Source organism: Rhinolophus sinicus, chromosome 9, assembly GCF_057876585.1.
Source record: "Rhinolophus sinicus isolate RSI-liver-muscle chromosome 9, RSI-T2T, whole genome shotgun sequence".
Taxonomy (NCBI): domain Eukaryota; kingdom Metazoa; phylum Chordata; class Mammalia; order Chiroptera; family Rhinolophidae; genus Rhinolophus; species Rhinolophus sinicus.
In genome coordinates this window covers 10,883,181-10,899,402 of record NC_142509.1, presented here as the reverse complement: position 1 = coordinate 10,899,402, position 16,222 = coordinate 10,883,181, and the positions used below count along the sequence as shown (strand labels likewise).

At 39.2% G+C, this 16,222-nt stretch overlaps 2 protein-coding genes across 11 annotated transcripts in view; both read right to left on the bottom strand.

Annotated features, from left to right (window-relative positions):
- NFRKB (nuclear factor related to kappaB binding protein) overlaps positions 1 to 5,937 on the bottom strand; it is a 35,348-nt gene extending 29,411 nt beyond the window's left edge. For 3 of the 5 annotated variants that reach the window (XM_019713975.3, XM_019713980.3, XM_074321875.2), the window contains exons 1-3: positions 5,825 to 5,935; positions 3,392 to 3,547; positions 1,309 to 1,510 (exon numbers count right to left, since the gene is read on the bottom strand). In XM_019713975.3, the coding sequence (XP_019569534.2) occupies positions 1,309 to 1,510; positions 3,392 to 3,526 (337 nt within the window). In that variant the 5' untranslated portion in view covers positions 3,527 to 3,547; positions 5,825 to 5,935. Of the gene's footprint in view, positions 1 to 1,308; positions 1,511 to 3,391; positions 3,564 to 5,824 lie in introns of all 5 variants that reach the window. The other 2 variants (XM_019713979.3, XM_019713977.3) reach the window with 2 other exon arrangements.
- A 1,488-nt stretch (positions 5,938 to 7,425) lies between these two features.
- The window catches only part of PRDM10 (PR/SET domain 10), a 91,480-nt gene continuing 82,683 nt past the window's right edge, over positions 7,426 to 16,222 (bottom strand). For all 6 annotated transcript variants that reach the window (XM_088800819.1, XM_088800820.1, XM_088800822.1 and 3 more), the window contains exons 20-22: positions 15,483 to 15,651; positions 12,440 to 12,543; positions 7,426 to 10,402 (exon numbers count right to left, since the gene is read on the bottom strand). In XM_088800819.1, the coding sequence (XP_088656945.1) occupies positions 10,202 to 10,402; positions 12,440 to 12,543; positions 15,483 to 15,651 (474 nt within the window). In that variant the 3' untranslated portion in view covers positions 7,426 to 10,201. The remainder of the gene's footprint in view (positions 10,403 to 12,439; positions 12,544 to 15,482; positions 15,652 to 16,222) is intronic.

The following is a 16,222-nucleotide window of genomic DNA, read 5'->3' as shown; positions in this document are numbered from 1 at the left end:
AGAAAAGGGAAACCTTGTGCACTATTGGTGGAATTGCAAACTGGTGCAGGCACTATAGAAAACAGTTTGGAGGTCCCTTAAAAAATTAAAAAAAAAAAAAAAAACTACCGTATGATGCTGCAATTCCACTTCTGGATATTTATCCAAAGAGATCCAAAACACTAATTCAAAAAGATACATACACCCCTATGTTCACTGCAGCACTATTTACAATAGCTAACATGGAAGCAACCTAAGTGCCCCTCAACAGACAATTGGATAAAAAAGTGGTGCACGCGCCGCGCACGCACACACACACACACACACACACACACACACACACACACACAGGAATTACTCGGCCATAAAAAGAAGAATGAAATCTTAGTATTTGCGACAACATGGATGGACCTCAAGGGTATTATGCTCAGTGAAATAAGTCTGACAGACAAAGACAAGTACCATGTGATCTCATTTATATGTGGAATCCAAAGAACAAAATAAGGCAACAAACAAAACAGAAACAAACTCATAGGTACAGAGAACTGATGGTTGCCAGAAGGGAGGGGGGTTGGGGAGCTGGGTGAAAAAGGTAAAAAGGGATTAAAAAATACAAACTGGTGGTTACAAAATAGTCGAGCATGTAAAGTACAGCATAGAGAATACGGTCAATAATGTTGCGACAACTATGTACAGTGTCAGGTGGGCACTAGACTAATTGGGGGGATCACTGCATAAATTATATAAATGTCTAACCACTATGCTGTCCACCTGAAACGAATATAAAATAATATTGAAAGTCAACTGTAACTGAAAAAATTATATATTAATTTTAAAAAAAAAGATTTTGACCCCAAATATACCTGAAAATTCGGAGCTAATGTGAAACTTCTCTCAACCAAAAAAATAGAGAGGTACATTCTGAAGTGGTTGGCGGTAAAGTGTCATATTTTCTGCAGAAAAGTATGTGTGTATCACACACACACAGACACGTGATAAAGCAAATGATAAACTGTTTTTAAAAATTTTGAAAGACTAGTCATAAAAGGTTCCTCTGGATGCTAATAATGTTTTATTTCTTGATCTGGGTGGTGGTTACACAGTTGAGTTCATATTACAATAATCAATGAGCAATACACTTAAAATTTATTATGTTTCTTACATAAACTAAAAAATTTCATTGAAAAAAAGAACGACCAAGACAGCAAAGTGTTGCACAAAACCACTCTCTACTGAGTCAGTATCTGTACGTAAAAATAAGTAGAATAAAACAAAGAAAGTAGTAGTCACCTTCCACCCCTCTCAAATCAAGAATGCTGGGCTACGCACCTCGGAAAAGCTTCTGGGCAATGTGCAGAGGGTTTCCAAAGCGGAAGTTCTCCCCACTGAACAGGGCCAGGATGAGCTGAGTTTGCTGCTCAATACTGTCTTCAGGAAAGTGAGGCAGAAACTGCTGGAGGTGTTCCCGTTGAGAGTCACTCAGTACTTCTTCCCATGTTGAGAGGCTGACCACATCAAAGAATATCTCCGGCTAGAAGAATTAGGAAGAGAAGGCAAGTAAACAAGACAAAAACAGATTTTTCAGTTTTTTGTGAGTGGTAAATACGCATGACATAATATTTACCATGTTATCCATTTTTAAGTGTATGGTCCAGTGGCATTAAGTACACTCACACTGTTGTGCGACCATCCCTACCATCCAAGTTTTTAAGTATTTTTAAACAAACTAAAATTCCACTAATCTTCACTCAATTCTCAAAACATAGAAATTAGTAAAGACTACATATAAACCAGTCTTATACACAACAGTAAATATAATCCAGAGGAAAATAATCTCAGTAGCAAGAATCCGATTTGGAAATCATTTCTGCCAAGACGGGATGATAGACAGCCGATTTCAGCTTAAAATGAGCGGCAGGAAAAAGTTAACATGGGAAGAGAGAACTTGAGGAGTTGAGGTCACCTGCTAAGTGAGAGAAGTAGCAAGATGGAGTTCATTTTCAACTCAACAATTACATACTGGATATCTTCTATGTGCTAAGCACTAAAACAGACTAGTACTGTACATACACACATACACACACACACACACACACACTGTCTGAAGGGGGTAACAATTAAATAAGCAATTACACTTATAAGAAGTTTACTTTAAGAAGTTTACCTATAAGTACATAGGAGAAGCACACACCCCAGACTTAAGATTTCAGAGAATGTTGACCAGAGGAAGTGGCATTTAAGATAGCAAGGGATAAGCAAAGGATAAAAGACGTTGAGGCAAGAAAGTTAAAAATCCACAAAGAGTTCAAGCAATGTGTGGCTAGCGCAAGGACAGGGAGGGAGGGAAAGCAGCAGAGAGTAGAGAGGGACAAGGGACCTATAAACATGTTAAGTACTTGTGACTTTAACCTAAGGACAATGGAGAGTCACCAAAGGGTCGAAGCAGGAGATAACCCAGAAATCCAACCATCTACGAGGTGTCTCTGCATGTCTGTACCAAAGCACCTCAGGCTCACGGTCCAACATCTTCTCCTGCAAACCTATTTTTGCCCACCACTTTATTCCTAGAATCTCAGTGTCTGGCATAAAGCAGGTACTTAATAAAACAAGTGTTTGCTGACTAAATGAATGACATAAGATTTATCTGAAAGAGTGTGCTAAGAAAACATGGACAGGAAGGATATATACCAACAAGAGGGAATAAGATAAGGGCAAATGGTGGCTTTAATTTTATCTACGTTTGAAAAATCTGAACCAAATATGACTAAATGAAGTTATCTCCTAAACCTGGGTGATGCACAGATAAATGTTTTATGATACTCTACACCTGTCTATATGTTTGAAATATGGCCAAATAAGCAAGACAAAGAAACAGATGTTTTAGCACACCTAGTGCCTTAGACATAACAAATGGTAGCCACTATAATAATAATGATGATTACACAGCCTGACAGTGAAAGTGATCAAAAGCATGCTGACGTGCTATCCCAGGGCATGTACTATTAATTGACCAGAGAGTTACCTCATGGACACAGATATTGTGTTTGGGTTTTGTTTATGATTCACAACATGGATAACCATTTTAATGTCAACACATACATAATTCTGCTCTTAAAATGTAAAACTTGTTAATTGCTGAAAATTATCTTGTTAAAAAATAGGGCTTATATTATCAAGTTATGTCGACATGTTATTAAATATGCAGAACGTAGCTTATAATTTCTTCCTTAATCAGAATATTAAATAGACTCTACATTTTAAAAAAAAGGAGAGATCATACTGGCTGCAATGTAGAAAATGAAACAGAGGGAACACAAAAGACTGAAAACTTGTAGAGTAGGAATAAGGTTTAGAACAGCAGCTATGAGGAAGCTGATACAGAGGAAAAGATGGTGGCGATGTTGTGACTTACATCCTCTAGAAGGTCCTCCGGCAGACTAACCCTGGTACCTCCCAGGAGGCAGTCCTCCATAATACGCGTGCCATGGCCATCTCCACATGGACCCAGTTCCAGGGGATCTGTCAGCATATGGTCCAAGGAATCCATTGTGTAGGTTCCACAGGTAATCTAGACAAATATATACCTTGAGATAGAAAGGCAGAAATCCCAGGGATCTGGTTCACATGCTGTTTCAGGAAATATTTGATCTCAAATCTCTTCTTTTCTTTTAATTTTTATTGGGGAATATTGGGGAACAGTGTGTTTCTCCAGGGCCCATCAACTCCAAGTTATTGCCCTTCAATCTAGTTGTGGAGGGCACAGCTCAGCTCCAAGTCCAGTCGCCATTTTCAATCTTTAGTTGCAGGGGGCACAGCCCACCATCCCATGTGGGAATTGAACCAGCAACCTTGTTATTGAGAGCTCGCTCTCTAACCAGCTGAGCCATCCGGCAGCCCCTCCAGAAGCTCAGCGGCAGCTCATTGTCTTCAGTCTAGTTGTGGAGGGCGCAGCTCACTGGCCCATGTGGGAATCGAACCGGCAACCCTGTTGTTCAGAGCTCACGCTCTAACCGAGCCATCCAGCGGACCCTCAAATGTATTCTTATACCTTATTCTTACACCCTAACTACAGCTAACAGCTCTTCTCCCTCCCTTCCTAACTTGAACTTTCAAATCTTATCTCGTAGATCTCTCATTACTCAGAATGCTTCTAAAATAATTCCAATTTACAGAATTTCTTACAACTTCATTTTACACATGAGCAAAATGAGACTCAGAGATTAATAAACACATCAGTAGAGTCCATAATTTAGACTTCCCAGGTCAATAATCTCTCTACAATAACATACCGTGTTTCCCCGAAAATAAGACCTGGCTGGACCATCAGCTCTAATATGTCTTTTGGAGCAAAAATTAATACAAGACCCGGTCTTATTTTAATATAATATAATATAATATAATATAATATAATATAATATAATATAATATAATATAATATAATATAATATAATATAATACCAGGTCTTATATAAATACCAGGTCTTATATTAATTTTTGCTCCAAAGACACATTAGAGCTGATGGTCCGGCCAGGTCTTATTTTCAGGGAAACACAGTAATTTAACAATTAATTGTTTTTTAGCAATTTATTAATTCTTTGTTGTTCTTTCACAAAAGAAAATTCACTGAAAATCCACATTGAGTAGTAAAGCTCAGACACTAAGTTATTTAACGTCTGAGTAAAGCTCAGACACTGTTATTTCATGTATCTCATTTAATTCTTACAATTGTGCAAAATAGGGTTATTATATCTATTCTCAGATATTAAAACAAGGATCAAATTAGGTAAGTAACTGGCAGATCCCCGGAGACAGGATGAAAACTCAGGTCTGCCTGACTGCAAACCCATGTTCGTAACACTATACACAATACCTCCTATATAAATTCTCAATTTAAATCATGAAAAGAAGGCATTTTAATACCATTTATTAGTCCAAATAAACTCAGGAGGTTCCAAGCACCTGACCATGACAGCCAGTAAAGTAGTGGTCAACCCACTTTTAGTTGATCCATATGATATTTATAACCATAGAAATGTAATTTTTCTCTTTCATGTAATAACTGAACACTGCTGGCCACCTTTATAAAAGTACATATTAAAACATTTTCAGATAGTCTCTCATAAGGCTGATGGCTAGAATCAGGTGTACAGCTGCCGCCACAGGATGGAAGCAACCTGATGCTTAGAATAAAGGCCTCTAAATAGAAACCACAGAACAGGATAATACCTGCAAAGCTAGTGTTCTAACAGACTCTTAGGAGGACCACCTCTATTTCACAACCTGCTCACTAGTTTCTTCAATTCGGTGGATGCGTAGCTACGTTTATTCGAGTGACAACCTTTGCCCTGCTACTATTCTGACTAGGATCTCCAAATACTACAAAAAGCAGGCAGCTGCCAGAGGCTGGAAGCCCGGAAGCCAAGGATTTCGGTCTTGTGGCATCTGGACCTCTTTACTAGACCAGGGAGGCCTCTCCCAATGGCCTTTCCTCTGCACCTGGGCTAACCTTCCCTCTAAGAACCTCCCCCCAAAAGAAGCTGAAACCCTAAAGTCCTTCCGGAACAATCGCCAGCTCCAAATCCGCAGCCCCTGCCGCAAATCCTACCCTAGTCAACCCCGCCCTAACCCAAGTCCCGGGTCCCGCCCCTCCAAACTGCACCTCCGAGCCCAGAGCCCCACCCCCACACCGTACCTAACCCTAACCCCCACCCACTTGAGTCTCCCAGCAAGCCCGCTCCTCTGCCCCATGCCCACAGGAGCAGCGACCCTCGGAGATCCAGCCGCTCCCCGCATCCGCTCCCCGGAAACAACTTAACCCTTCAGCCACCCAGGGCCCACCCTGACCTCAGCAGAAGGCGCGGGACTCCCAGGCTGCTGCGCTTCTCAACACACGGTACACCGGACGCGCTCGCTCCCGCAAGGCGTCTGGGTGCGTGCACGCTCCGGGCTTGGGAGGCGGAAGGGGCGGGGTTGAGATGGGCGGGGCCTGGAGGTGCCGGGGCGGGGCTTCCCGAGGCGGGGCCTGGAGCAGCCGGCGCTGGGCGGGGCCAGGAGGGTATCCGGTCCGAGTGCCACTGGGTGACATAGGGTGGGGCCTAGGGTGGCGCGAGCTTGCGCGGGGGTCTTGGGACGCAGTTAGTAGTCGGATTGATGGTTTTACCTGGTTTAGAAGCTTCCGGGGGGCAGAGACGTTGTGGGGGCAGAGCCCCAGAAAGTAGTTTACAGGCTCTCGGCCTCACGTGGAGGGGTGCTGGCTCCGGTAGTAGATGGCCATCAGCTGGGGCTGGTTGGCCGTCAGCTGTAGCCATTGAGCCATTAGCCACTAATATAACTGCTGCGGCTACGAAGGAGAGCAAAGAAGAAGAAGGAGAGAAAAATGGGGGCTAGCAAGAAGATGGTGGCTGGGCTGGCAAGCGCAGATTGCAGTTAGGATGGCTGGTTGCGGACAGTGTGGATACAGCCTCCAGTGAGAGTATAGTGCCGCCAGCGAGAATATACTAGTATGACTCCCCTACCTATGGCTCCGTGGGTGTTCCTTTTGGGCCTCACCATATCCTGCGTTCTTGTGTGGGGAGCGGGAGCAGAGACCCCGCAGGCATCCCCGCACGACAAATGGCGCAGCGAGCAGGGTCTCCCGCATGACAGACGTTGTCGGTAGATTTTACCTGCCCGCGAATTGAGGCGCTAGAACCCATGTGACTGAATGCAGTTTTATTTGTTAACGTTTGCAGAGAGCATACCTTGCTCCAGGCACTGTTCTAAAGCACTTTCTATTCACTGTCTTTGTACTACCGTGCATATACTGTTTTTGTACTATGCACGATTAGTTCCCATTTTACAGTTGAGGAAACACTGGTTTCTCGAGTTTCATTTAGGAGAAAGCGGACCCAAGCTTATGCCCTCCGTTATGTCCCCATTTATCCCTTCTGTCGCTGGACGCTAGATGTCCGAAGAAAGTACACACATCAAAGAAATACATTTTAAACTGAATAACGTTCCTCTTGTTAAGAATCTAGGTCCCTTTCTTCTTATTCACTGGTTCTTACTTAGTATGGCCTCAGACTCCACAGCTACTCCCAGCAGTAGTGCAGAGATCATCCTCAGTTCTCTTAATTGGATGGAACTACGTCAAAGAAACTGGAGGGCCCCAAAAATGTTCCTTCCTATTTGGAAAACAGTGCTTTCCAAATAAAGGCCCATATCTGCTCCCCTGCTGGCTGCATACTTGCCCTTAGTTCCTCTTAGAGCACTGGGAGGTTCTCGAATTATTATAAAAACCACTGAGTGAAAGAGCAGGGGAACGAACATCATTCTACAGTTGTCATCCATAAATTCCCTTACCTGGAGTGAATCAGAGTCAAAACACTGTAAATTGTAATAGCGAAAAGAAAAAAAAGTTAATCTCAGTGGATCTTGTAGCTTCACACATACTAACAAGGAAGACGTTTATTAAAAAAAATATTTATTAATTTTTACACCTGCTGAGTAGCACAAGACTATTAACACTATAACTCACTGAATGTACAATAAATGTTCACATTTAAATAACAGGACAGGGTCAACATTTTCAACCCATGGGTCAGCTTTAGCGTCTCATGAAGTGCTTTTTAGCCCTAGATATCATAAGAGTTTTTTGAAAGGATAATTTGAAATCGGAAAACAATTCAAGAAAATCAAAATAACAGGTTTTTCCAGAATAACAGGAATTTTACATGATGAAATGTCTATTATGTGGGCACAAATCAAACAATAAAAATGTAAAATCTATATGTAACTCCAAAATTTTCACACTGCACTGATTGAAGTCTACAGTGTCAGTGTATCTTAAGAAAGGAAACAATATAAACATTGGCTACATACATTTTTTTTCCAAATTGGGTCTTCAGAGGGCTTGTAATCTGCCATCTCTTCAAATCCAAGTCCTTTTGAAAATCTATTACCTTGGATGAATGTACAAAATACCTGATCTCAAAGCAGTGTTGTTTGGCTTGACTGCCACCTGCATTTTTGGTTGATAATATACAAATTAGTTTCAGAGTCTTTACTTATTCCACATAAGGACCAAAAAAAAGAAGAAAGAAAGAAAGGAAAAACAAACTTAGATGGGAAAGAGACAAAGAGGCCCTTCCACAACATTTTCTTCAGTGTATTTTAAAACTTGAAATAACTGGCATAAAATGAACATTCCATTCAGTGATAGATTTTTATTTTAAGCAACAAGTTATTCCTGAGGGGAAGGGAGATACTTTGCTGGTTCAAATTAAAAAGGATACAACAGAGTCAAATTCAAGGTATAGAAACAAACTGGACCTTTGGGAAAGTCTAGTATTCTTCACCTAGCAAGTCTTTCTACACTGGACCCTAGGATATTTACAATCATTACATTGTGGGACTTTGGGACCCAGAGTCTCTATTTTGTAATATAGGGTCAATATTTTCTATTAAAAATATTGACATTACCTCTTTGTTACCAAAGATAAAGAGTCCTTTTCCAGCTTTACACCTTTACCAAGTAAATTTCTCAAGTTCTCTTAGTGCCCAAATTTTCAGGGATAACTAAATTAATGAGGTCTCAAAAAATAAAGTGCAAAATCTACATATTAATAAAGTTATTTCAATAGAATTGTTTATTTTTTAGAAAAGTATTTTTATCATAAAGAAGCTACTATACTTCTAATTTATATAACCAGTTTCAACCCAGAAATGTAAATAAAATAAATTAGTTAACTTCATTTGAAATTGAAGTTAGGTCTTTTTGTTCTGGAGTGATAAATTCTGCCATGCAGTAATTATTCTAAAAATGTGTTAGTATGCCACAAAAAGTTGTTAAAATACATACTGATCTCTGCAATGTTTTGTGTACAATTGGAATGTACAGTAAAAAGGAGGGAAATGTTTTCCCCCATTGAATGCACCGCTAACAAAGAGGAACACATTTTAGCGAAACTATCATTGAGGTTGATTTTTCCCCTCTCCCTACTAACAGTGTAATCGTCATAAAAATTGTATTTCTTCCAGATTCCTTATAATTACCTTAACATATTATAAATGGTCTCTACGTTCTTATTTCTCCCCTATGTGTGAAGTTGGTCATACCAAAAGGTCCAGATGAGCTGTAATCTGTTTAAGTTAAAAGTGGTAAGAAATAAAGAGAGCCACCTTTCCATCCAACCTTAAAGAATGTTCATTTTAAGACAGCATTAGAAATTCTATAATACACTGAATGCTATGAGCAAGGGTTGAATGTACACCTGGTAAGAGCAAGGAATTCATCCTTTACCAGTGAATAGTAAATGGATCCTGTGAGGCAAGACAAGTTTTCAGTGCTTTTTACTTTATATATACATATAATTGTCTTAGTAATTTTACTTAGTACCGATATCTCCAATATCTACCTCTTATTACACAACCACACCAGAGAATGGGAGGCAAAGCTTTAATGTAGGAGTTTAAATTGTGCTGACATCAAGAAACCTGTTATCTTACAGGGAATCCACTGTTGTGGAATAATAAAGTAAGATCTATCAAAACATGGCATCTGGCCAAGTCCACTGAGGGCCTGCATCTGTGGAAAATACTACCAGTAGCCTAACAATGATCTTCCAAAAAAAGGGCAAGGTTTTTTGTTTTGTTTTTTTAATCAGCAATAAGAAAAATTTAGATGACAAATTTTCCTTCAGACCATCACTATCAATCCTTTGTTTCATCATGGTTATTTTCATAATCGATAGGCTCCCCTTGTTAAATTACAGCAAACTCACAAGATGAAGCAGTTCTAACCTAACACACGGCCATAAAATGCCCCTTCTCTCTTGGTGCCACACCTTGGAATGAAGTCCAGTGGCCGTGAACTTGGCACATCTTTTCTCCACCTTTGGTACAAACACAATACATCACAATATTTCCACAAAGGAAAAGTAAGGCTTATCAATGTGTTAAAAAACCAACTCAAGAGCAAGGAAAAGTTTCTCCATCTTGAAACCTACTTTCTCCTTAAAGATCTCCATTCTGTGGCAGAAACTCCTATGTTCCAGAGTAAATTTGGTAAAGATGACCTTGATAAAACAAGCCCCAGTGTATGTATGAGTGTCAAAGCTGTGGCCTCCAAACTCTTGAGTGAAAGATAAATCTTAAAAAAGAGTTCTCAGTGTCAGAAGCTTTCCGATTTATGAATGAGAAAAGACATTATGTGACTGCTTGATTCTAGCTCAAGGATGGCAGTTAAGATTTAGTGATATGCACTTCACTGCTTCCATTCCCATTGGTGGTGGTTGTAATGATGTACTGTGTGGGCTGCTGTTGGCTGGTGGTCTGGGGGTCCAAGTCACTGTGCGCAGTTGGCTGAACCTGGACTCCCGCAGAGAGGGTAGAAGCTTGCTTTTCCTCCAATTCTGGTTGACTTTCTGATAACACATAATGACCCTAGAGCAGGAAGAAAAGGATATTTAGAAATCTGAGGCCTAATGGGGGGCAGGGAAATGGGACAGAAGGAGGGATTTGCAAAGAGATGTTACAAAGGGAAATCAAAATAGGCACCTATGGGAGATGTTTTAGTTAAGTGTTTTAGAGAGGCTGGATCAGCCACAGTGATTGACTACAAAGGTAATTTAAGGGAGCACCTTAGTTGTTCTACTAAAAGATATAGTGAAGAACTTCAGGTACAGAAATGTGCATCATGATGGTAACGTGCAAGGCAAATGAAACATGTGCTACTGTTCTGCTCCTAAGAATTTAGAAATTCGTAAAATAAGATTGCTATCTTTCAATTCAATTTTAATATTAATATAAAATGGATCAATGAAGATATATTTTTAAGTCTCATTAAAGAGACAGAATGGCCCCCAAGACAGGTAGTCAAAATCAATCATTCCCAAACTTCATAATTTCTAAGACCAGCAAAATTAAAAGTAATAATGAACGGTCCCAAGTTTTATTTTGCCAAGCAAAATCATTTTTTAAATGCTACTGTCAAATGAGATACATTTTAACACTCAAAAGCACAGGAAGAACACAATCTTAGAATAAAGTCTCTTACATTGAATAAATTTAGTTTTATGAAAACATACATACATTGTCTTTATTTTCCCTCATTTTTCCTCTGATCATGAAAATTTCTTCATCGACCTGCAGCAAACTACATCTTTACGCTAACATTTTAAAGAAAGAATGTGTTGGGCAGAAGGGGGATTGGTCAGTTATATAGGCTGAGAAAACTCAGGCATTGGCCTTTTCAAGCACTGTCTAGAAAAAAGCTATAGCCAAATACCCATTTGATTTATCTAGGGCCATATATTCTAAGTCCACATGCATCAAGCAACTCTCTGATTATGATTTGGTTTCCCATATGGGCCTTTCTTTAGCAGGAGGGAGATGGTTCTCAACCTAGGGTCCATGGAGCCCCTAGGAGGCCCATAGGTGAGCTTCCAAGAATCTATGAACCCCTGACAATGTACATTAAATTTGTGTGTATGTCTATTATGGCAGGGGGAGGGGAACATCCTTGATTATAAACAGGTTACCAAATAAGTTCCTGGCCAAAAAAAGGATAGTCAGTGGGTCCCACAGGGAGCAAAAATTTCACTGATCATGTCAATAGGACTATCCCATTTTACATTAGTTACTGTTCTCATTGACAACAGTGTTACTCTGGATTTATACATATCTCCTAAGTCTAGTTGATGTGAGTTTGTGTGCTGAAAAATGGGTGAGCTCTCAGTATGCTTTGAAGAAAAAAAAAAAATCAGGTTTTTAAGGGCACTAGACTACCCTGCTACTCTTTGAGTCCTCTTGGGAAATAGTCTTCCCCTGGGGACATCCCAATATTCCTTTCACTTAAGAGTAGTTTTCTTAATTTAAACTTACATACTCTATCTTCTAAGAATTTAGAGGCGGGCTAGAATAAACGAGTGAAGATAAAAACAGAGGTAGCAGAAACAATCAACATTGAACTGCCTAACCTAAACATAACAAGATAATTTATGGTCATGTTTTTCACCTTGGGATGGGTGAATTGTTTAAAATAGTTTAAAAGAGCTCCATAATAGATTCATCATATTATTCTCCCCTAACCCAATTGATAACCAATAGTAATAAAGATTCATATACATCCCATATAAAAGGTGATCAATTATTAATCTACATGTATATGGATCTAGGAGGTTCATTATAGTTATTAATGGGATAGCCCAACCTCCTGTGCAAGGCATTGGGAATAAAGAGATAAAGACCAAAACTCAGCTTTCAAGGAATTCATCATCTACTGGGAAAAGAAAGACAGTAAACCAATAATTAAAATAAACTGTGATAAGGGTCATAATATAACACCACAAGGTGTTATGGGAACACAGAGGAGGAGGTACTTCTAACTCAGATATTGAAAGTTGGGGCATACAAGACAGGGGCAGGGGATATGAGTGCAGTGGGATGGATAAGAAAACCCTCACGCGCAACACAGCTTACCGGAGTAACTGCCTTCACTTGGCCAGTGGTGACAGGAGTTGCCACACCACTATCTGTAATCACAAACTGACCAGGGGGAAGTGTCATCATTTGAATCTCAGATGCTGAAAAACAGGAAATATCCACAGTTCATTGGTCTCAGATTTTAATAGAAGTGGTAGAAACAAACACCTAACCAGTGACCATGTTTCCCACTGAGACACAGTCATGGATTTGCTTGCTGTGAGAGTCTTACGATGCATGTGATTTCTTGATATATAGTAAAAGCATCTCTGTGAAGAATTGATCACATGAGGTTAGTAGAGTTACCAAATACCGAAAATAATCAATGTATCTCTCTCAAATATGGCTTCTGAACATCCACAAAAGACAAATATTCAACAATTTTTAAAACCTTGAAATAAGTTACAAAAACTTACCTGTTAGCTTCATATTTTTATCTTTTATATTCACATTTGAATTAGTGGCACAGTGTATCCACTATTGCCTAGTAATCACAAATTAATCTAGCTTGAATTTTATTTTGCCACCAGTGTTATTAATGCAAATCAAAAACAAAGTTCACCCTAGAACCCAGCTGACAGTCTCTAAACAATATTTTCTATCAAAGGAGACCAGAGCTTCTTGGGAAAATGGCTGATTCCAGATTTGGGACAGAAAACGTGTAAGATGAGCCTAGAACATGATGTCACATCAGCATGCAAGATGCTATTATAAAAGACCACAAGGTCGTGTAGAAAAGATATAGGAGCCAATCTGAAGACACTCCCATTAGCCAAAGATGGGATAACCTGAGCATCAATAAGGATAAACAACTACAATGGTCTGAAACACTCAAATGTGTTGAAATTCATGAGTATATAACATAACTAAGATACACACACATAAGCCTCATTGGTCACCTTGGGTAATATCAGAAAACAACTCATGATTTTGAAAAACTGGTAAAAAAAAAAAAAAGGAGATGGGCTGGCTACTTAAAGCATTTATCCTGTCCGTTCCTGTACAAACTGGACCTCAGAGTAAGCTGGTTATTGAGGTAAAATGTTTTCCTTTATAGAAGTTTTCTAGCTAATTACTGAATAAAGACTGATAGTGTCAGAATCTGACAACTTTGCAATCCCTAATGAAATAGTGGAACAAAGGAAAAAGAGACAACCAAATATTATATGCCTCCTGACAGAAGTACACACACCACCAGCTATGAAGTTTCTGGGGAAAAAGTGAACCTGATTCTGATCAAGCCTCTAGATCTAACTGCCAACCTACAGGAAATAAAAGGGACAGAAGAAAGCATCTTAAATGATAATATAGGGATGCCAACTGTAAAATCCAGAATGTGGGAAACTCTATTGCACAAATGACCCAGTTTCTTCAACACATAAATTGTAACTTAAAAGAGAGAGAACAAATATATTAAAAGGAACTCAAAGACAAAACCCGTTGCATTGTTTGGCTTTACTTGGAACCCAATTTGAACAAACCAACTATTAAAAAAATTTATGAGACAATCACAGGAATATGAGCACTTACTAGGTATTTGTTGATATTAAAGTATTACTGTTACTTATTTTTAGGTGTGATAATGGTACTGGAGTTATGTTTTTAAAAAATACGCATATTCCTTTGGTTTTAAAGATACATATTAAAATGCTTATGGATGAAATGATAAGGATTATTACATAGTTGGAGAACCAGGAGAGAATGACAGGGGGCAGGTACAGAACAGACAAGATTGACCATGGGTTAATAACTGTTGAAGCTGGATAATGGGTATAGGGCATTCATTATTTATTCTACTTTTTGACTAAATTTTTTCCATAATAAAAAATTTCAGTTATAGAATAGTTTCTTCAGGTTGGAATGCTAATTATACTATTATCACCATGACTATCTGCATTATTCCATATTTCTTTCACAGGAATTAAACTATAAATGTCAGTCTGTTTACTAGGATTCTACCGGTATTTACTACGAGTACAAATTAGACTCAGCTCTCACTGTGCCCACTAATATTTAAGAGAATAGATTGTAAAAATAATTAAATGGTAGAGTTGGACCCTGACTCCATACCAAATCTACATAACATGGCCAGAAATCAATCACAACAGAGACGGACTCTAAAAGGGAAATCAATACTAGAGAAAGAGCAACACTGGCCTTCTACCTACCGTCTCGGCCCCTATTCCTCCTAGTTCCTACTGTTGAGGCCTTTACCAGCTCTATTCCTGTTCCTTCCACATCTTCAGTCATAAAGGTCTCATACTTTCCAGTTCATACCCAAGGCTGTTGTCCCCATCAAGATTGTTACCTATTCTGACCTTTGGCAGCCAGCCTTTTACTGCTTCTTTAACACTAATCTCAGGGTTTTGAAAGCTACTACTCATATATCTCTCTTTTCTCGGTAGTGATCTCTTTGAGCAGCCCAGTGGGGTGTTAAGAATACAAGCTCTGGAGCCAGATTGCTTGGGTTACAAGCTATGTTCCTAGACAAGCTACTCCGTGTCTAAATTACTTTATCTGCAAAATACAAATAAGAATTGTACTTATCTCATAGGTTGTTATGAATACTGAATGTGATACATACATGGTTTAGAATCATTCCTGGTACATAGTAAGAGTTTAATGAAAGCTGGCTAACATTATTATTGCACGGTTATTGATGTAAAAGTTTACGTTAACCTTTTGTATACTCGGGGTCTAGCACAGTGATTGATATACAGGCATGCAGTGAATATTGGTGGAAGAGATAAAGCAATGTCATCAACATATCCTGCACCCATCTGTTACACTATTTAAACCACCTGCCTACACTTCCTCCAGCAATATTCCTAATGTTTCTGAAATGGGTGGCTCTCGTATCAGAACGTTGTCTTGAATTCTGTCCTGAAACTTATTCAAGTACATGCACTACAGAGTAAAGAAAATGGCCAATGATAATTTAATCCAGAAAATCTATTACAAAGCTGATGACATTATGACCCATAGCTGCAGGTCCCCCCCACCCATGACTTACTGCATTATTCCCTTGTTTTGTACTTACAATAGCCACGGAAGGAATTCCAAGCATTGGGTAGGTATGTGTGCTGTACAGAGGAACTCTGCTGTTGCTGGAGAGCCTGGCCTTGTGTGGAAGAACTGCCCGGTATATGGGTGGGGCTGAGCCCCTGCTGAGACTGCTGGGATGAGGGGCTCAATGGCTGTCCTGCGACCTAGAGAGAAAGAAAAAGCAAGAGTAAAAAAATATGAATTTCCAATACAGTTAAGACTCACAAATAACTAAAGAAAATAAATCAGGCTAATATGAATTATAATACTGAAAGTATCACTGCTAAAGTAATATTTTAAATATGAATAGCATTAATGAAAAATAATCAAAACTATGAAATCCTAATTAGTTTTCAAAAGATTATCTCCAAGAATATCCAAAAACTTAATTTCAGTAGGCTTGTTAGAAAGATAAATGAAGTTAAAAGAATTGAGATGCTAAATAACTTGCCTATGTCATAAAGCTAATTTGCAACACAAAATGAAGTCGTAATTTCCATTGAAATGCACTGGGTAGTCCCACAGAGTTAAAGGAGATAAACATGGGGATACATGCAGACATCTGGTGGAGAGGCTACTCCTGTCTACAGGATGAAGCCCAAGCTCCACAGTAGGCTGTTAAACCCTTCCATACTCCAGCTCCAAACTACCTTTCCAACTTTTTCTGCCAAACATCATTTCCTGTTACTAGCTGAAACAGTTTTCTATAAACACGCCACAATTTCCTGTCTGTGA